The sequence below is a fragment of the Pelodiscus sinensis genome, chromosome 1 (genome assembly GCF_049634645.1).
Source record: "Pelodiscus sinensis isolate JC-2024 chromosome 1, ASM4963464v1, whole genome shotgun sequence".
Lineage (NCBI taxonomy): Eukaryota > Metazoa > Chordata > Testudines > Trionychidae > Pelodiscus > Pelodiscus sinensis.
The window spans coordinates 27,475,765-27,496,803 of NC_134711.1; the positions used below are offsets into that span (position 1 = coordinate 27,475,765).

Consider the following 21,039-nt stretch of genomic DNA (forward strand, 5'->3'; position numbering starts at 1 on the left):
AGGCACTGGTAGTGGTGGAGTGGTCCACCATTAGCTCAGCAGGGAACCCCATCAAAACACACCTTTCCTGGGTCACTTCCTACCATCCCAGACAGCAGGCCAATCTGCGAAGCTTCAGGGACCTAAGGCTCCACAGAGCAAGTCACTCCCTGGGGCTCTGCTGACTCTGGAGGCTCACTCCAGTCTCTTAAGTCTCCAGCTCCTGCTTAAAAAGGGAGACATATCAAATTAGTCCAAACAGAAAGGCTTATGTATAACTCAAGATCATGCTAGATAAACAAGAAATTGGGGGTCTGGAACTCAGTGAACCAAAATTGGTTAATTCGTGGACAACATAATGAGAGGATAGGCTATTCTGATCACCATTCCCTTTGTGAATCCTGAAAGACCCAACCTTTGTGAAAGGACAGGAAGAGGTTACTGGGGTGAGCTTTACTATCATGGCTGCCACTCTCACGGTCTTCTGGGACCCCAGGCTTCCCTCGTTCCAATTCTAAGAGATGTCCTGACGATACCAGGCCACAGACTGGGACCCAGATGACACTGACACTTTTACCAGCTCCAGTTGAATCCCGAATAGTACCTGGGATGTGGGGTTTGTTTTGTTTTTCATTTCACAAGCTTGTTTCTTCTATTCCTATTTCCTTCTGTCTAACCAGAGTCTCTTAGCTGGGCAAGACTGTGTATTTTGTAACACTACTGTCAGCCTTTGTCCAGAAAGAAGTAGCTAAAAGAAATATCCTAAACAGCCCAACGCTGATTTGAGTGTGCCAGATCTCAGAGTAGTTAATGAGAGCATGTGCTGTGTTGGTTCCCACCTCCCCCCAGCAATGAGGTTTACAAGTTAAAGTCAATACTAGAGATAGAAGCCACATTTTCAATTTTGCTGTTCTTCTCTCTTATTCTGTGTTCTTGGAAATGAGGTCAGTCTAACAGCAGCAGTAACCACAGTTCTAGCCCATCTCAATTAAGTTCTTGTCTTTTCACCAAAAGGAGAGTTATTACCATCTTTAGTACCATCTAATAGAGTGGACAGTAAAAACTCTCCAGCTAGAGGGAAAGGGAACAAAAGATGTTGTTAAAATGAAAGTCATACTTTACATTTCAAATGTTTTAGCTGTTTTTCCTCTTTTGCTGTACATGTAATAAAAGGTTAAAATGGTTTAATAGTTTGTTTGCCACGTAGTAGGGTGAGATCTCAATACACCAATATCAAACTTTGTTTAATACTGTTTAGTTTTGGACAGCAACTGCTCTTGCTTCTTCTGTATTTTAACTATAGTTGCTACTTTTTGAATTATGTAACATTATGAAAAATCTGCCTTGTAGTTACACATTGTTAGATTTAACTAATAAAAAACTAAAATTTAAAGTGCACATAGGTTTCCTGCAGACTGGCCAAGTAGACATATCTTGTAGCACAAAATAAAATATTATTATTAAATCTCCTTTTTTTTTTTTTTTTTTTTCTCATCTGAATTTTGTGGAGAGAACTTTGATGGCGTGGAGTCATTAGTATTGCTTTTTGGTGATTTGTTACTATATGTTTTCTTCTTTGTTTCAGGTAATATTTGATCTCAGTCCCCAGCAAAGAGAGTGGCAGAGGTAATAGATGAAGCTAAAGACTGATGTGAATGTGTAGGTTGGACAATGATAGGCCTGCTTTTCTTTTGTCTCTGGAAATAGCTCAGAGAATATACTCTCCGTATATCTAACTCACGTTGTTCTTTTTTAAAGCCTATATGTTATATGTGCACAGGTTGCCCATACATGCTTGCTGAAACTGAAGGCCGTTTATTTTGTATCTGGCTTTTTAGAGCTGGCCAGCCAGCATTCAGTATCTTCATGAATGAGTGCTGTTTCATTTTTCAAAAAATAGTTTTATATTTGAACTATCAGTCCTTGTAATAAACCAGACCTGATTCATTTTATTTAGTTGAATTACACGTGTAGTAGTCCTGGTAGTCTCTCTTTATAAAACTCCATTTGCCACATTTAGTGGTATGTCAGTCATTAAAGCAAAATAACTCACCACCTTCCACAATTGAAGTTTAGTGTTAGTACTTAAAGTTTATTGTTGTTCTCTCCTTCCCTGCAATAACTCTTTGATGCATCTGGGGAGACAATGAGAGAAATGCTCCAATGTACTGTATCACACAGGAGTAAGCAGACAAGTGCATATGTGCTTTAATGTGAGACCCTGAAGATTGCATGCAGTACTTGGTGTCGTATGAATTAAGACATAGGGTTCATTCTTATTTGCTCTTTTTGGAATTGGTTGAGATGGCAGTGAGGAGGGATGTGAGTATGGAATCCCAAACTTCTGAGTTTACCAATGGCTCTACTGCGAAGGTAAATGAATGATTGGCTCTGCCAGCCTAAACTATATGCAGTGTTGTTGGAACCGACAGCTACAGCATGGTAGAGACACAAGATGGGTGGGGGTAATCTCTTTTTAGTGGAGGAACTTCTGTGGGTGAGAGGAAGAAGCTTTTAAGTATTTCTCTGAAGAAGAGCTCTGCATAAGTTTGAAAACTTGTCTTTCTCACCAACAAAACTTAATTGTGCCATTCCTCCTCTAAAAGCTCTGCTACAGAATCTAAATCTTCTTGAAATTAATACTTAATTCTTTGTGAATCTTTGTCTAGTTTTACCTTCCTAATGCTATACTGTGGTGGGTCCAACACTAGTATTTTTATTTTTAAAATTGTGTATATGTAATCAGTAATAATATTTGGCTTATGTCAGTATTTAACATACCATCCTTTTGCTGAATGAGTGGTTTTAATATGTAACTAAGGTACCTGATAGTAACTATGATTTTATTTTCCCTTACTCTGCTGTATACATTCATACTTGCTGTACTCATCTGTATGATCTTTAGGATGCTTCAAATAATTCAGAGTAGGCTGCAGGAAGAACACTCCCTTCAAGATGTGATATTCAAAAGTGCTTTTAAAAGTGCTTCAACAGCACTGCCACCAAGGTAAGAGAGAAATGGTTGTGTGCTGCTGATTTCACTTTTCTCATGACTGATTATCTTCAGAAATGAAATAAGGAAAGCAAAGTTATAATGAAAGAGACCTGATTGCCTTTTCCTTGCTTCAGGTTTCCCTGAATCCAAACCTTAGTCTTCATGTTATAGAGACTTGCTGGTCTGGGCTGTAAAGAAATCAATAACATTCTGAACTGGATTGTATTTTAATTACATCCTTCGTGTGTCAGCAAAAGCTTGCCAGAAGGGTTACTCTTGTATATAAAGGAATTTGTATTTCTTTATCATTACTGTGTACAGCACCTGACAAGATTCAAGACTTACTACTTACGGGTATGTCTACACTACCCCGCTAGTTCGAACTAGCGGGGTAATGTATGCATACCGCACTTGCTAATGAAGCCCGGGATTTGAATTTCCCGGGCTTCATTAGCATAAGCGGGGAGCCGCCATTTTTAAATCCCCGCTGCTTCGAACCCCGTGTAGCGCGGCTACACGGGGCTCGAACTAGGTAGTTCGGACTAGGGTGCCTATTCCGAACTACCGGTACACCTCGTTTCACGAGGAGTACCGGTAGTTCGGAATAGGACCCTAGTCCGAACTACCTAGTTCGAGCCCCGTGTAGCCGCGCTACACGGGGTTCGAAGCAGCGGGGATTTAAAAATGGCGGCTCCCCGCTTATGCTAATGAAGCCCGGGAAATTCAAATCCCGGGCTTCATTAGCAAGTGCGGTATGCATACATTACCCCGCTAGTTCGAACTAGCGGGGTAGTGTAGACATACCCTCCCTGTCATGTTATACCTCTTATAGTTGGCTTTCCAAAATTTTGCATATTTTAAATAGATTGTATCTAATTATTTGGATAAAATTCCTATATAAAACAATTTTAGAGCCCTCTGTTTCAGTTCTTTCATTTCAGCCATTGACAGGGGTTCCTGGTTTTTACCTGTCTAATCTGGCACTTGCATTTTTAATACAGACTCTACCTCCAAAAACCAGCACTTTCTGGTCTGGCAACATCCATTGTCTGGTAGCACCATGGATGCTCCTGTCCCAGAGAGCCCAGGAGCCTAAGGGCAAGAAGGCCAGCTGGGCTGGGGTAACAGGGTCAGCAGCCGGAATGGGGACAGTGCAGGGCTGGAATCTCCTGGCAGCTTGGATCAGCATGCGGTTGGAGCCCTGCAGCAGCCTCCGGCAGCTTGGGGCTGAGACCAGACTCTCCTAGCACCCTCTAGGCGTGCAGGGTTGGAGCACCCGTGACAGTCCCCAGAACCATGGGGTTGGATGGGGCCCCGCAGCAGCCCAGTGAAGCACAAGGCCAGGGCTGCAGCCCCACGGCTGTCCCTGGATGCATGGAGCTGTAGCCGGAGCCCCGTGGCTGCCCCTGGATTTGTGGGGCCAGATCCCCACAGCAGGAGCCAGTGCCTGTGCTGCCCAGGGAGCCAGCAGCAGCTGGGCAAGCAGCCCAGCCAGGTTGTGGGTGGCAGAGGTTGCAGCAGGGTGCCTGCTGTGCTTGGGGGCTGGTGGCAGGAGACGTCCCCTTGTCCAGCAAATTCTCTTGTTTGGAACCAGTCAGGTCCCAACAGTGCTGGACCAGGGAGGCCCAGCCTGTATAAATAAAAAATATTATCAATAGCATATTTGCATTTTTCTTTATTTAAAAAAAAGCCTATGAATAATATACTGAAAGTTTACTGTCTACGCAATGTCTGGTGTAAGTTTAAAAAAAAAAGTTTCTCCTATTTCAATTCCAATAAATGCTCTCGCCCATAGTTACTACACTGTTGTGTCCTGTCCCATGTCTGGGGATCGATTGTATTCTGTCACCTTAGGCCATGGCTCAAGAATGTTCAGAAGTGATGCTCCCGTTTAACACATACTAGTTAGGGATTTAAAAGGTTAACCTGTTACCTGTGAAGCATGCTTCACTGGCATGCTTACTGGGGTAACTGGTTAAATGGTGCCTGGAGCAGCCTCCGCCCACGGCGCACTGTGCACCAGCAGCCCTCCTGGAGTGGTACCCATTGGATCCCAGTTAACTAGTTAAACACATTAGCTATGTCTAGACTGCATCCCTTTTTCGTAAAAGGGATGCAAATTAGACATATTGCAATTGCGATACGTCTAATTTGCATCCCTTTTACGAAAAAGGGATGCAGTCTAGACGTAGCCATTGTTTAACCGATTAACTCTTTAAATGGGATTTTACATTGTTAACCTAGTGCCAGAAACTGAGGCCCCACTGAACTATACTTTGGCCTGTTTTAACAAACTGTTTTCAGGAACAGATGTGGAAATTATTTCAGGTGACATGGTTTTACCAGCAAATGTGAGTAAAAGTTCTTAAAAACAGAATTTGAAAACTGTTCTTGAGACAGGGTCATTAATTAGCTTTCAACAACTGTTTTAAAAATATTTTGTCATGTTCACCATGGCCAGCACTAATGTATTACCTGAACAAATAATTTTCAATCTGAGTTGCTGAAAAATGTTTCTTAGGGTGGCAGATATCCCTAGGGTCTGAGAGAGTCTTCTCTGCAATTGCCACAGCTCTATTCGATTAGCCTCATCCTGTAGGAGGTTCACATATTTGAGTGATGTGTTGAGCCTATTCTTGACTGGCCAAAATAGTGTTTAGAAAGTGAATTGCTCTCAATTTATTATCGTGTGTGCGTGTGTGCATGCATGTGCGCACATATGTATTTATTATGTTTTATCTCAGACCTCTAGGAAGAAATCACAGCCAGTGTGGCCAGAAGCTGTCCAGCACCATCTGTGATTTGGGGGGGCGTATCATTATCATGAGGGTTAGCCAGCAGCTTGGGGACTAATGGGTTAACTATGTCCCTTACTTAACCAGGTAGATTCAGCCAATAGGAATGCAGGTAGGAATTTTAAATGGGGACAAAGGAATTTTTGGGTTTTTCCCTCGTTTGTTCGGGGTTTCTCTCTCCAGTTATTGAGGGGGACAGAATGTCTCCCTCTAAGAAAATACTCTTCACAGTCTGTAAGTAGGATAAAGTTTAGATAAATCCGTTTTTATTGTTTTATGGTTTGGGAAATGGGATCTGGTTTGTGCATTAAAAAATGGGTTTTGCTGTCCTTTGTAACTAAGTTCCCTGGCCCATGGTAAATTTCTCCTTTTTATTTTGTTATTGTTCCATCTAGTCATTATGCTTGCAACAGGAGTATTGTGGTGATAATAAACGTTCTTTCTCTTTTCTTTTTATTAACCTGATATTGGTTAATTTTTGGGTCCTGGTTTGTACTTTAGGGGTGAGATTTCCCAAGTAGTTTCTTCCTGGTTGCTTTATTAATATTTGAGTGGTGGCAGCAGCGTTTTATTCCCAAAATCTAGGTTGTTAAGATTTTGGGGGGAAGCTTTATACCAAAGCCTGGTAGATAAGGTTTTGGGGTACTTTTTCTGGCCCCCACTTCTGCATTCATCGTGCCAGAGTGGGGAAGGAGCCATGACAATCTACGTTAAAATGTGCTTGTTAAGATAGAAGTCTAGATGCTTTAAAACTCATAGTTTGTAATTATGGCCAGTTTTCCTTTTCCTGAAAATCTACGTTGTATTAAAATGTTTATTTTCCATGGCAGAAGAATTTGGTCTTCTAAATTTTGTTAGTACTATTTTTTTTACCTACATACAGTATAAAATTATCTCAATTGCTGTGATTTAAGCTGTTTCCTTGTTTCCTGCTCAAACAGGGAGGATAATTCATTACAGCCTCCAGATGCATGCAGAATTCATGGTCATCTCTATGTCAATAAAGTGGCAGGGAATTTTCACATAACTGTGGGCAAGTATGTTCTTTTCACTTACTGAATATTCCACAAATTGACCAAGACAGATATGTGTATAGTTAAGCAAAAACCTTTCTTTGACTCACTTTTCCTAGTTAGCTGCTTTTATTATAATACAGATTCCATTTCTGGTTTTATTTTTCATATAGTATCTTTAATTTTAAACATCATATTTCTTCATGTCCGGTTATAGTCAAAATGAACTATGGAAACTCTTTGAAATATCTGCTGAAGTAGCTTCTTGTTATAAATCCATAAATTAAACCATTACAGCTAACTGGATTAACTAGTGTCTTTTGTTAATGTGATAACGTGACAGCTAATGTTTGTACTTTCCTGCTGTCTCATTGGGCCCATTCTTACTGTACTCCTGACTGTGCAAGAACACAGTTGTCTCTCATGGTAAAGGCAGATTTTTTTTTTTGAGCACAGATTTTTGATTGTTATATGGCTGAGATAATAGTTATAAAAGCAGGTTAGAGAATCATGACTAAAGGTGGAAAACAGTTTCCTAACATGCTTCTGTAATTGTGTTGTCTTGTAAACACTTGAAACCAGAAATCTGTATTGGAAATGTATGCCTCTAACCAAGCCAGATAATTGTGCACTAGCATGATTAGAGGTGTCTTGTGCCCAGGACATTTATGGTCTCTATTATGACCCTTTCTTTGCTTGTGACTATGCTTTAACGTACTTGCCAACCTCAACAACAACATATCTCCTTAAACAGCTCCTTGTTCTCTTCTTTATCCCTGTCTGATGTCCATAAGAGTTCTTTGCACAACCTGCTCATTTTGTTCTATGGACTCATTCTATAACCATATCCTCCCTTGTGATTTCAACTACCATTTCTTGGTGAATCTAAAATCTGCACCTCTGTCTAGTCTTGTGTTTCAAGTTGCCTCACTGATATGGATATCTAGCTGCCTTCTCAAGTTGTCTGTCCAAACCTGAAGCTCTGATCTCTCTCCTCCCATGCTGTCTCCATTGCCATCTCTTCTGTCATCCTGTTTACAAAATAACACAGTTCTAGCATAACTTGTCTCTTCTCTCACCCCCTTCATAGCTCTGTGTTTGCTAAATCCTGTTGCTTCCTTCTTACGAAAAATTAGCTTTATCATTGTCCTCACAGCTAAACACCTTGTAAATGTATCTGTCATCTCTTGCCTTGATTATTGTAGCCTTCTACTGCCTTCTCTCCCAATCTTTTATCTTCCCACCTTCCATTTCTCCAAAATGCATCTGTTTAAGATAATCACTCTACTTCTAATGTCTGAAATGTGGAGGAAGATTTCTTTAATTTTATTAGGGGGAAACCTCACACTAGTCGTTAGGTAGTAGAAGCACGCCTAGAAGTAAAACTTTGTGAGTGTGAAGAGGGATTGGGGAAGTGTGCCAGTTTTCCAGACCATGCCCAGTTCAATTCTGTTGCTCCCTTTGTTTTCCTTCTCTTTCCTCCCGCTCTTGCAACCTCTCCCAATGCACATACTATAGAGCCCCGCAGATGAATCTGATAATCTGCCTAGTCATGGGGCAAGTGAAGGGAAACCCATATTAACCATTAGCAACTTGAGCTGTTACAGGTTTTTCCTTCACTGTATTTGGACCATGTCAGGATCTGACAAGCCTTTGGGTGTGTCTAGACTACCTAGTTTTGTCGACAAAAGTGGACTTTTGTCAACAAAACTACACCAGCGTCTACACTACCGCTGAGTTCTGTCGACATAACGTCGACAGAACTCAGCAGTTTTGTCGACGCTGGTATACCTCATTTTACGAGGCATAACACCTTCTGTCGACAGAACTCTGTCGACAGAAGGTGTTATTGCCTGTAACATTGCGTCCAGACTACGGAGTTCTGTCGACAAAGCAAGCTGCTTTGTCGACAGAACTCAATGTGTCTGGACGCTCTATGTCGACAGTCTCTGTCGACAAAACTTCCGTCAACAAAACGCGATAGTCTAGACGTACCCTTTCTCTTGCAGCTTTCTAAATAGACAAAACCTATTGGTGTTTCTAAAAATAACCTGAGCTGCTTTTTGTGTGTTGGAGGATTTTTGTGATCTTAATATGATCTCTTGTGATTTTTTTTTTAAGGTCTTATTCTGGTTATCATTACTGAGCAACAATAAAAATATCACTGCCCATTATAAAGAGCTGTTTTATTTAAATCAAGGAGAAAAGAGCAATTTGCTTTATCAGAGACCCCAATTTTTATTATTTGAGTTTCTCGTAAATACGTATTAAGTCATTGCTCTATAAAACATGCTTTTGCTTTTTTCAGGGCAATTCCACATCCCCGAGGCCATGCGCACTTGGCAGCCCTCGTGAGCCATGAGTGTAAGCTTTTTCTGTTTATCTTTCAAAAACCACTGTTGGTTCATAGCATCTCTTAGCTACTGATTTGGACACAAGTGTAGTATTGGACATATACTACTGCTGAGATATTCTAGTTGAGCAATTTGTATTGTAAAAGAAAGAATATGCTTCAGGATAGCATATTGCAAATTAACTTGAATCTTTCCTGCATTTGACATTCACAGTCTGTTTATGTTGATTCTGTAACAATCATAATGTAAAAACTATATCTAAAATAATATGTAAATAACTATAAAATGCTTTTATGAAAGTATATCTTGGATTTTAAATGTGTACTGTATCAATCAGTATTTTTCAGAGAATTTGTTCCTCTGCAGTATTTAGACAACAAAAAATTAAAAATGTCTGACATTTCAGGAAGAATTATTTCAGTGGTTTAGATTACAAGACTGTGTGTGTGTGTGTGTGTGTGTGTGTGTGTGTGTGTACTTTGCTTCCTGACTTTTTGCTGTTTAAGCCTCCAATCCTTCAAAGGCTTCCATGTGAATTTTATTGTACATGTGTGTATTCCCATTGCAATGAATTGTATACATAAATCTTTGCAGGAATAGGAACTAAATTAATAAAATTATTGCATTATATAAATCTGTGAATTTAATTAACAAGACAGTTCAATCTTCCCAATACTTTTTGCCAGTCTGAAATGTGAACTATAAAGGAATTCCATTTCTCCTTAGTTGCTTCTTGACCCTTTATCTCTCAGCTGTTGCAAATGCCTGTACATTTTGATTTACATCGTATTACCTATAAATTGCAGGAAAGTTCTGATTTTAAATTAAGTATTATATTTTTAAATATTGATGATGCCAATAAAGAAAGCTTCGCTTATAATAAATACATAATTGGATTTGTGGATATATTTACAAAAGTGCAAATCTTGATAACATTTTATATCCATCCTGAGGTAATTAAATATTCCTTTCTTATTTTAATAAGTGTGTGAGAAATGTATGACATTTTCATATTTCACTAAAATAAACCTTTACATTTGCTGTCTTGTATGTTATCTTTCAGCATACAACTTCTCTCATAGAATTGATCATTTGTCTTTTGGAGAGCTCATTCCAGGAATAATTAATCCTTTGGACGGGACAGAAAAAATTGCATCAGATCGTAAGTGTTTCATGATGGAAAAGTAATTTAGTATTTGAGATGCGGTTCTTTTACCTAATGTTCTTACTTTAACATTTTTTTTAAAATTTTTGCCACTTAAAAATGTTACATTTTGATATATAAGTTAATTATCATTTCAGTTGTTTGTTGTTTTTGTTCTGCTGGGATGATGAATGAAGAGGGATTGTATTATAAATATGTTGTGAAGTGCTGATTATCTGCTATAAGTTCTCTGATGACCTGTCTACTCTAGGGAAATTTTCAAAGAAAACCCAAACAATTCAGTCCCACTAATGTTCGCAACACTAAAAGCACTTGTGTAGCCAGACTATTGGCTTCAGCCGCAATTTTAAAATCACTGTCCTATGACTTACTTCTGTGTGCAGTGTTATGTGAGATGGTGGTTAAAACTGGAGTAGCAACCTGTGACTTCTCTAATGTAGGGACATGGAAAGATTTATGCACATGCTAAACTTAGTAGTCAAACTGAAATCTATAGGACAACTATGTGAAAGCCTGCCATATGCAAAAGTTTGTCAGATGGGCTAACCCTCAAAATTTATATCAGTGGAGCCAAACCAGTGTGGGCAACATTGGAATGTCTATGAAAATGTCCAGGATAGACCGAGCTTAATAGATAATATTCTTAATGGTCTTTCCAGAAAAACACTTGCTTAAAAGTTGAATCTTTCTCTCAAATGATTTCTTACTCTATAATTAGTGTTAATTCAATGATTTCTTACTCTATAATTAGTGTTAATTCAATAGTAAGATTTGTTTTGTTTTAGACAACCAGATGTTCCAATATTTTATCACAGTTGTGCCAACAAAACTCCATACGTATAAAATTTCAGCAGAAACTCACCAGTTTTCCGTGACAGAAAGGGTAAGTCCCAGTTTGAAATCAACACTCCTCAAGAAAGGTTTTGTTTTAGTGAGTTTATATGTAATTGAATTTTTTTTTTTTAAATAATTCGGGCTGAGGCTTGGTGACTATTGTGATTGATTGATTGATTGATTGCCATAGGCAGTGAGTTATATGGCCCAGGGCTGGGCTCCACCAAAATTCACCACCTGCTGCCCCCTGTACTCCCAGTCCCCTGCATCCCCCAGACCTCTTGCCACTCAGCATGCTCTGCCCACACATTCCTTGGCTCAGCCTGCTGCCCCTGGGGGATTTAAAACATGCCGTGAAGCCCTGCCACCACCACCACCACTAGCTACATAGTGGGGTTAGAGCGGCTTCCAGCTGCTTGCTCTGTGCAGCTGCTGGCATGTATGTTCCTGCGGCCTGGTGGAGCAGCACATGGAGACCCAGCCCTGGACCACAGGGACACATGTGGCAGTAGCTATGGTGGAGTGAGCAGCAGGAAGCCACTCTAACCCCACAGTGCTTCCACTAGTGGTGGGAAGGCTTTTCTCTTCTCTTGAAAACATTAAAGCAAACTTGAATTCTAGGTTTTAAACTGCTTTATACTTGATTATCTTAAAGATGAGAGAAAAGCAGGAAAGTAGTGATGGTAAGAAGAATGTTAATTTTGCAGAACATTGTGAATTTGGGAGTGTTATACCATAAGAAACCATATATAAGAAACCATATACAAGAAGCATGGGAGGTGAGAATTAGATGAGAATGAATTTGGGAAATACAAGCTAATATATTAGCAAGATACAAATTGAAACACAGATATTCAGACTTGTGATGGTACTGAAAGAAACCTGTGGGAGATAGTAGGCAGCAAAAAGATGTGACCTTGCAGCACAGTGTGGCAGCATAAAAGCAAATGTCTTTGGGTACGTGTCAGATGTATCATGTCACGGGTAATGAAGAAGAAAATGCAGTATAAAGGGCAAGTAAACAGGAAAGTGGATAGTGACATGCTAGCATAAAGATATACAGTATAAAATAATCTCTCATCTCTGTTTTGATCAAAATCTAGTTAATGGGTGACTTTTAAAAGGTTCTAGTCAGCGTGCGGCCTTATTGCTCTATTGTCTCATGTTGACAAATGACTGTCCTAACAAGTTGCTCTTTAACCATGTCCTTTAAGTATTGCTGTGTATGTGACTGATGTGAGACTACTAATTTGTGTATGTTACTCTTTGTCCTCAGGAAAGAGTGATTAACCATGCAGCTGGTAGCCATGGGGTATCAGGGATATTCATGAAATATGACATCAGTTCTCTTATGGTGACAGTAACAGAAGAACACATGCCCTTCTGGCAGTTCTTAGTAAGACTCTGTGGTATTATTGGTGGAATTTTCTCAACTACAGGTAACCTCAATGCATTCCCTCTTGTGTCCTACCAGGTAGATAAGATTTTGCAGCTAAAGGGATTTTGCAACACTGTTCACCCTAGCTACATTACTTGTTTTGTGAGTTCATGCAATAAGTTATTAGGTATCCATTAACAGCTGAGATATTGGTTTGTGCATGAAATGCTATGGATTTCTGGCAGTCTAATACTGTGTATAGAACATCTCAGTACACTGTTGTTTGGGGTGGACTTGCCTTTTTCTGTTTTCTAACTAAAATCATTCTTTTAAAAACTTCAGGGATATATAGTACAAAACCTTCTGATCTCTGGTATCCTCTTTGACTATATACTGAAGTTAGGGGCTCATTGAGCTAACCTTATCCAAAACGTACTGAGGTAAAACTCCCATTAGAGTCATTGTTAGGTTTTTCCTGGGTAAGTCTTGAATGAACCATAGGATTTTGCCCTTGAGAGAAACAATTAGCTTTAGTTGAAGAGTCACCTTAATTTACTGATTATCCAGGGCCATAATGAATCAAGAAAAGAATCAGGTTCCTCTTTGACTATAAATGATTGTTCCTTTGCTTTTAACTTCAGGAGAATATCTTACTGTTCTGAACTATATCTGTTGAAACAGTTACTTTTAACCCATGAACATTAGCTGTCTTGTGTGGACACTTTCTGCCTCACTAAATATATTTGTCTATGCTGACAGTGTTTTATGATGAATTATCATAACCCAGGCAAAAGTAGTTTTCTTTTGGATTGGCCATCCTTTAACCCTTGTCAAATATAGAGCACTTTACTTTTGTAACAGAAGAATGGTACAGGGTCCACCATGTTCTGGTTAAAAATGAGTCGTTCACAGAAGTATAGTTTTCTCTGATTTTTGAAATTAGAGAAATATAAAAAATTATCATGAGCCAGATTACACAGGCAATTAATGACTTCAGTAGTTTCTGATCCCCTGTTGTCTTTGAACTTGTAACCATTATTGATACTTTGGGGTTATTTGGTTTTCTCCAGCCACACAAAGATTATTGGCACATCCTTCCTCAGACCTGAAACCACTTTATTTTTTATTGATGACCTTGTTCCCACACAATTACTTTTTTCCCTGCCTTGCTTGAGTGACTTTTCTGGATATCTTCACTGAATGCCTTTCATTAGCTCTGTAAGCTCATCAGAGATCACAGCTCTGACTCAGAGTATCAGAGTTGTGCCCCTTGCAGGGGTGATGGCTGGTTTGGAGTCAGATTTGGGAACTTTGGTTATTCAGTGTATATCTCTGGTTCATTCAAGGGGCAACATGCGTGTTAGCACATGACTAACAACATGGAAGACTTTTGTGGAGTTCATATAGGTTTCTATCCAATTTAAAAACTACACTTGTAAAAACAGATTTCAGCTTCTTGTGGAAACTGAGTTTTCCTGTTGAGGTTTTTTTTCTGATCTGTGATGTAATAAACTGGTCAGGCTTAATCGGAGCTTTTGATTTTTGTTTCCCCCCAAGCCAATGAATAAATAGTAAAATGTGAATCTCCTTGTTGATTAACTTAATTCCCTGATGCTTTTCTGAAATGAAATTGGATTTTTAAGATCACATTTGCATGGAAAAATGATTTCCATTTCACAATAACAAAATTGTCTTTTAAGGAAATGGAAAATATTTAGAAAATTTTACTACTTTTTTTTTTCAGTGTATGCATGGTGATGAATTGTGTTGAAACAGATTTTAAATTTAAATTTGATGTAATGTTACTCTTTTATTTAATTGGCCTCTTTTACACATTCTAATCTTATTCCATGTAAAACTCAAACTCTGTTTGACATTACAGGCATTTTACACAGCATTGGAAGATTCATAGTGGAAATTGTCTGTTGTCGCTTCAAACTGGGCTCACACAAATGTACACCCGTAAGAATATTTTGTTTTCTTATCATAGAAATTAAAGTAATAGGAAAAAGTGTGTGCAAGCAAAGTAAAGCATTTTAAAAGTTAGCTAATTCTAATTTAATAATATACCCGTTGGACCTAATCCTGTTCCTGTTTTAAATCTATGGTAAAACTCCCCTTAACTTCCATAAGAGCATGTTCAAAAAATTTTAAAAATACTTTTGAACAGCATGTGTCTTCAGTCAGATTTGTCATAAGAGGACAGTGATTACACAAGGAACACATCCTCCCCCTGCCCCCCCAAACACACTTTTTTGGGTTTAAGGATACAGAAAAGCAGAGAATGGAGGAAATGTGTATTTTCTAAAAAAGCAAATACAATGGATGAAATTCTTTAACAATGTATTTAATAATGTTTTTGTTTCGGTTGATTAGGTCCTACTTCCGGATGGCCACATAAACAACCACTTACCTCTAATTACAGACAACAGTTTGCATTAGCACCTCGTGGGGAAACTTTTTTTCTTTCTTTCTGCCTGATACAGAGGACAATTTTTATAATAAAGAAAACATTGTGCAATATGTTGAGACAGTGCTGATGGGCAGCAAAAATCAAGCCTTCTAAAAAAATAGTCTGTGTAATTTGTGTCTCTTAAGTGCACATGGAGTCGAAAGAGGCCAGGAAGCCCTGTGATGCCAACCTCTTCTTGAGCTAGCAGAAGCAGTGCTGAAGAGAGACAATAACTGCAGTGAAACTGAGTGTCTTTGCGAAAACTGCCATGGGCACTGGCGTGTCAGTGTGGTGATCCGGAAGTCCAGGCCTGTGAAGTCAGGCAAACACCTATGAAAGCTAACGCGCATGCAGAGAGTTCCATCCAGTGCATCAAGCAAAGGTGGTTTTCAGAAAGGGGATATGAGATCTGTTTAGAGGGTGGGTAGAGGAGGCTTAGCTACTATGCTAATGGAGGTGGGGGCTGTTGTAAATCCTGAAATAGGAGAGCCCTCAGGGACTGGGCCAGAGCCATAGCATTTGCAGCAGTAGCAGCCCTTATCCAGTATCAGCATTATCTATGTACAAAAGGCAAGAGTGTTGCAGAACAGGGAATAATCGTGTTTCTCTGTGTCTCTTCTCACAGCCACTCTTTTGGCAACAATCCACTTGTCTTTGTGTTTGAGCTCAGGAACCAGGAAAAGTAAATCTCTGTTGAAAAGGTGACTGACTGGAATTGTTATCTGTTTTCCTATCCCACTGCTAAACTTGGCCTCCAGAACGTAAGAAACCACCTCTCTGCTATGGCTTAGGAAAGAAATTAATGTCTTGTGATTGTGGGCCACATTATTGCTTTTCAAGAACAGGCATGTACTCTCCCCATTTTTATTTTTCAAAGCTTATGTGCCAGCAGCAGGAAAAGAGGAGGGAGCAGAGAATTGAAGAACAAATGGCTAAGTACAGCAAAGTCTTTTAGAACTAAGAAAATTGAGCCAGCTAAGGAGTCTGCTAGACCACCCCGGGTATGTTTGAGACAATCCCCAAGGAACAGGAAATGGAGGAGAATCTTAAACATTTCTCTGCAGTATAGGTGATGGAGAAGACTTAACACTTTAATGACTTCTAAAGTTTAGGGGGTTTCTTTTATTAAATGGAACATCTGTAGCTTTTTTCTAGAATACATAACGGAAACTAAAGAACTAAATCTATAGCTGATTACTGACCAAAACATGTAATTAAGAAATCCAGATACTCCACCAAGAGGTAAAAGCGGCATAGATATGCAGCCCACTCTCACCCACTCTGGGATTTTATTTTAAAGAGCTAGTGCTGATTTTGGCCTTACACACCATATCCATATCTCTTCCACTCAAAAGGACTAAATTGAGTAAAATAAAATGTCTGCCTAAGCAACTGATGGTCAGATTTTCTGATTTTACTGATGTTTTGTAAGGTGCTTGGATCTCTCTGAGGAACATAATATAAATACATAGAGAATAAACTGGTTTGCACCACCCTGATTTGTGTAAAGCTACTAGTGCAGAATTATGCAGAAGAGTGGGAAAGGAAGAGTCTGTGCTTAGTTTGTTTAAATTATTGAGGAAGGTAGGTCATCTGAGGAAGAAGGTAAAGTTTTAGCATAGATTAAAATTGACTGCGATGGGAGACAAAGGTGTTGGCTATATTGAGCAAGGAAGTTTTCACACAGTGACTGCATTACATGTCATAGTGCCTCACGTGTCCTTGCAGTTGTGTAGTGTATCCACACAGTAATGCCGTTCTTGACAGAACCAGTCTAGTATGTGTTCACATGAGTTTTGTATTGCAGTTGTGATAACTGTTCATTACATTTCTGGAGTGCTCTGTGCCTTTGCTACATGTAGAGGCTTTTGGTAACTTTCAAATACAAAGCTCAGTATGTGGGATGGAGTCAGGACCAGTTGTACCATTGTAGCTACTGTGCTAGTTGCTTCATGTCCAAACTGAAGTGAAACCATTATAGTCTATATCAACTCAGATAGATCTGAGCTGAAGGCCTTGAGCCAAGTGTTGCAGCTAATTAGCATTGCAACGATACCTGGGATGGCTGTTCTGTGTAGATGCAAGGAGGCACACAAGGGTTGTAGATGGAAGCCATCTTATTACTACAGTTTCTTGTAATTCTTCTTTGCTTTGTGTAGATGGGCAAAAGAGCAGGACTAAGTATGAGTGGGGCTCCTCATTGAACAATATGAATGCTAGCATTGTTCAGTGTGTGTTCTAGAAGGTAGATTAAACAGGAAGCTAGTGAAGCTGCATCTTAAAATAAGCCCTATTGAATTAGGCAAATGTTGGTAGGATTGTGAGCAAAGAAGGATATAAAATATAAATTCCGTATTGCCACAAATAAGTGTGAGGAAACATCTGCAGGAAGGAATATTTAAACCATTAAGAGAGTCAATCATTCTAAATGTTACTTCTTTGCAAGTTCTTCAGCTCCAAATTCCCGCTAAGCATGTCCAACTGCTTCCACTTTAGCACACTATTCTCCCTCCAACTTCTGTTTGGATTAATTCCAGTGTTGATTTTTGTCCCCTTTTTTTAAATTGTCTGAAGCACATTTTGTTTGTGAGAGGTCTCTATGCCTATTGACTTGCTGGACTAGTATTCAAGCTTTAATCATAGAAATGTAGGGCTGGAAGGGACTTCGAGGAGTCACCTAATCCAGCCCCCTGCACTGAGGCAGGAGCAAGTTCATCTAGATCAGGCCTGAGCAAAATACGGCCTGTGGGTTGCATCTGGCCCACAGACACAGCGGGGACCCCTAGGCAGGCTCCCTGCTTGGCTTGCCCCACCCTCACATCTCTTAGAAAAACAGTTGCTGGCCCCATTTCTCTTTCATAACTGTGAACCTGGAGGGGAGGGGAGAGAGGCTTCACGAGCTGCCCCTGCTCCCAACACAATCCCATTGGCTAGTTTCTGGTCAATGGGAGCTCCTGCTGAAAAACATGAAGCACCTCCCCCCCCCCCCCCGGACTCAGTAGTTATTCACACATACATATGGCCCCTGCAGACTGTGCAAGGGCAGGCAGGCAGGCTGCCTGAGAACCCTGCTGAGTTGCTAGCAGGAATCAGCCAGAGAAGTCTCCTGGCTAGAGCCTGCGTCTGGCACTCCAGTGCCTATCTTCCCCAATCCTCTGTCCGTCCCCCCCCCCCCCCCCCCCCCCGCATCCATATCCCAGATCCAACACCCCAATCCTCTGCCCCAGGTCATAACCCTTCCTGCCCTAGGTCCCAATGCAAACCCCTGCACCCCAGTCCTCTGTTCTAGGTCACAACTACCTCCTTCACCCAAACTCCCTCCCAGACCTCACCATCCCGTACCCCAAGCTCCCTTCTGCAACCAACCTCCATCTCGGACCCCGCATTTCCTCCATTAATATCATGGAAGAGTGAAGCCCTCGACCACTTTCCAAAATCTTGGAGTTGCCCCTCATCAAAAATTATTGCCCACCCCTGATCTAAATCATCCCTGATAGGAAAAAACACCTATGTAATTCTGAAAAACCTCCAATGATGGGGAGTCCATGACCTCCCCTGTAAGCTTATTCCAGTACTTAACTGTCCTTAAAAATGTTTTTCCTAATATCCAGCCCAATCTTCCTTCTTGTCCTCTCTACAAATACTTTCCAAGTTTTTCCTTACTTTGTGCATTTGATTTTTCTTTCCTTAGTGTAGAACTTGCACTTGTCTTTATTGAAATTCATCTTACTGATTCCTGACCAATTCTTCAGTTAACTGCAATCTCAAGTAAAACATTTGAGTAGCATTGTGTCCACACTAAGCCTACATCCCAACTGCTAGAAATCTCTGGCCAACCCTGGACATACGCTCCAAGCATATGAAAGCCCTCGGAATGGTTGGTTTTTAGGTGTCCTCCACCTAGAAACTGCATTATGTTCTAAGAGGTAAGGAGACGGAATAGTTCAGAAATGATGACAACATTCTAGAACTAGAAAGTGTTATTAAAAGGTCTGTTAATTCTTGCTGTTGCATGCTGAAGACTATAGCAGAAATAAAGGGCAGTAAAAATGACACACAGTTGGCAAAGCTTGAATCAGAGGACTCATGAGGGCAGGGAGAAATGAGCAGCCAGATTTTCCAAAGTAGCCTACTTGACAGCTTAAGGGCCAGCTGGGGTTTGATTCTTTTTAAAGAAGTGCTGAACACCTGCAAATCCCCTGACTTAACTGATTGGGCTATGTCTTCACTACAGCATGTGGTTGCCATCATTACAGCTAAATTGATTCTGAGTCTCGCTACCACTTTGCTTTCTTCCTGTGCCTCTATGGCTCCAAGTACAGGGTTGGATTCAGAGACGGCAAAGTGAAGGGAATAATTTGGGCACTTGGACAAGGGAGAGATTCTATTTCAGACTTTCTTTTCTACAAGAAATGGGGCAAAGGGGCATTTTCTGGGGTAGAATTAAGAAAATTACATACTTGCATGGAGGGCACTGGTGTGAGAAACCATCCAAGCAAAAGTGCCTAATTTGTGAGTTCAGATGTGGGTACTTGGGGAGTCCATTGTAATGTTGGCTCTATATATGTATTCTTGATGTTCCTGGACCTGTGGTGGTTTGTGAATTCCATCCAGGTGGAGCTGCTTTTGCACTTGTGCTCAATGGCAATTGTGAGGCATTTCATTCTGAAGAGATAATGTTCTCTTAGCCATATCCTAGTGCCAGGTTTTCTTTGGGCTTTCAGAGACTACCTTGACTGTCTGACTCAAAACAGCCAACACATCTCTACCTTGCTGCTTATTGTCTTTCTGTCTGCCACAGCTATTTCTGTGGTATAAACTCAGCTGTGATCCTCTCTGTCTACTACGCCAACTCTGGAGGAGCAGCAGTTTTATTGGAGGACAGGAAAAAACTGTCAGGCAATCTAAAATGGGGCAGCAAGCAAAGTGGAAAGCATTGCGACTTAAAAAAATAAGTAAAGCCATCGATGGAGGGGGAAGGAATAGGCAGTGCAATTACATTGCCTTGCTTTGTACTGGAATACTCACCCCCATGGCTTTTATGTTCCTTAATATTTTTAATCCGCTCTAGCTGCTTATTGAAAGATGTGGAATCAAAATTATTTGATTGGGAGGGAAAGGGTCCATGAAAAGGTTTGCCTCTGCCTTAAAGTACGCCACAGTGTGAAAATATTTTAGAGCAATTGTACTATGTGCACTTAGTCTTGCCTTGGTAGTTAATTAATTTTTTTATGTAATAACCCTTCCATCAAAATTCATTTAGTGCTGGCTGCTGGCCTGGAATTGGGGCTCTGGGAGTAAGCTGGTATTTTGACAAAACATCCTTGAACATATGTATTCTACATCTCCCACCCACCTTTTAAGAACACGATTTGTCCCACCAGCGATCTAGCATGATGGCATTTGGCCTTCTGCCTCAGCAGGGATCAGCGGGACTCCTGAGTTAGTCAGTGTTGCCATTGTGATTGGCAGTACTCATTAGGGCAATGGAAATTGCTCCTTTTTCAATCCCATGGCTCAGTTCTCTATGCTCCTGATGGCTTGGGTGGCAGATTATTCTTTTTCAGTGAGGTCTTTCCTAGCTCCTGACAGATTTTGTGTTTCTGATCTTAGATTCACGAGGTGTACCGGTAGTTCGGAATAGGAAGCCTAGTCTGAACTACCTAGTTCGAGCCCCGTGTAGCCACGCTGCACGGGGCTCGAACAAGCAGGGATTTAAAAATGGCGGCTCCCCGCTTATGCAAATGAAGCCCGGGAAATTCAAATCCCGGGCTTCATTTGCAAGTGCGGTATGCCTACATTACCCCGCTAGTGCGAACTAGCGGGGTAGTGTAGACATACCCTAACATACTTGCTGTTGGCTTGTGTCAAACCTAGTTGCACAGCGGCTCCAGCACACCAACCAGTACACTGCTGTTCTGAGAACACTGGCCAGTGTTCTGCAAGGCTGGGGAAAAGGACCATGTTTCTAGGTGCCTGACTGTCAGCCTCAGGGTAAATAAAAATGTAATTGTGCCAGCTTTCTGCATTGATTGTCCATGGTTGAGAGTCCACGCCGTGGGTTTATTTTATAA

General features: G+C 40.5%; 1 protein-coding gene across 2 annotated transcripts in view; it reads left to right on the top strand.

The window, feature by feature from the left end:
• Window positions 1-19,891, top strand: part of ERGIC2 (ERGIC and golgi 2) — a 51,465-nt gene extending 31,574 nt beyond the window's left edge. For both annotated transcript variants that reach the window (XM_075927361.1, XM_075927369.1), the window contains exons 7-15: window positions 1,565-1,605; window positions 2,885-2,986; window positions 6,711-6,806; window positions 9,091-9,146; window positions 10,200-10,298; window positions 11,087-11,184; window positions 12,412-12,574; window positions 14,396-14,475; window positions 14,890-19,891. In XM_075927361.1, the coding sequence (XP_075783476.1) occupies window positions 1,565-1,605; window positions 2,885-2,986; window positions 6,711-6,806; window positions 9,091-9,146; window positions 10,200-10,298; window positions 11,087-11,184; window positions 12,412-12,574; window positions 14,396-14,475; window positions 14,890-14,955 (801 nt within the window). In that variant the 3' untranslated portion in view covers window positions 14,956-19,891. The remainder of the gene's footprint in view (window positions 1-1,564; window positions 1,606-2,884; window positions 2,987-6,710; window positions 6,807-9,090; window positions 9,147-10,199; window positions 10,299-11,086; window positions 11,185-12,411; window positions 12,575-14,395; window positions 14,476-14,889) is intronic.
• The last annotated feature ends 1,148 nt before the right edge of the window (window positions 19,892-21,039 follow it).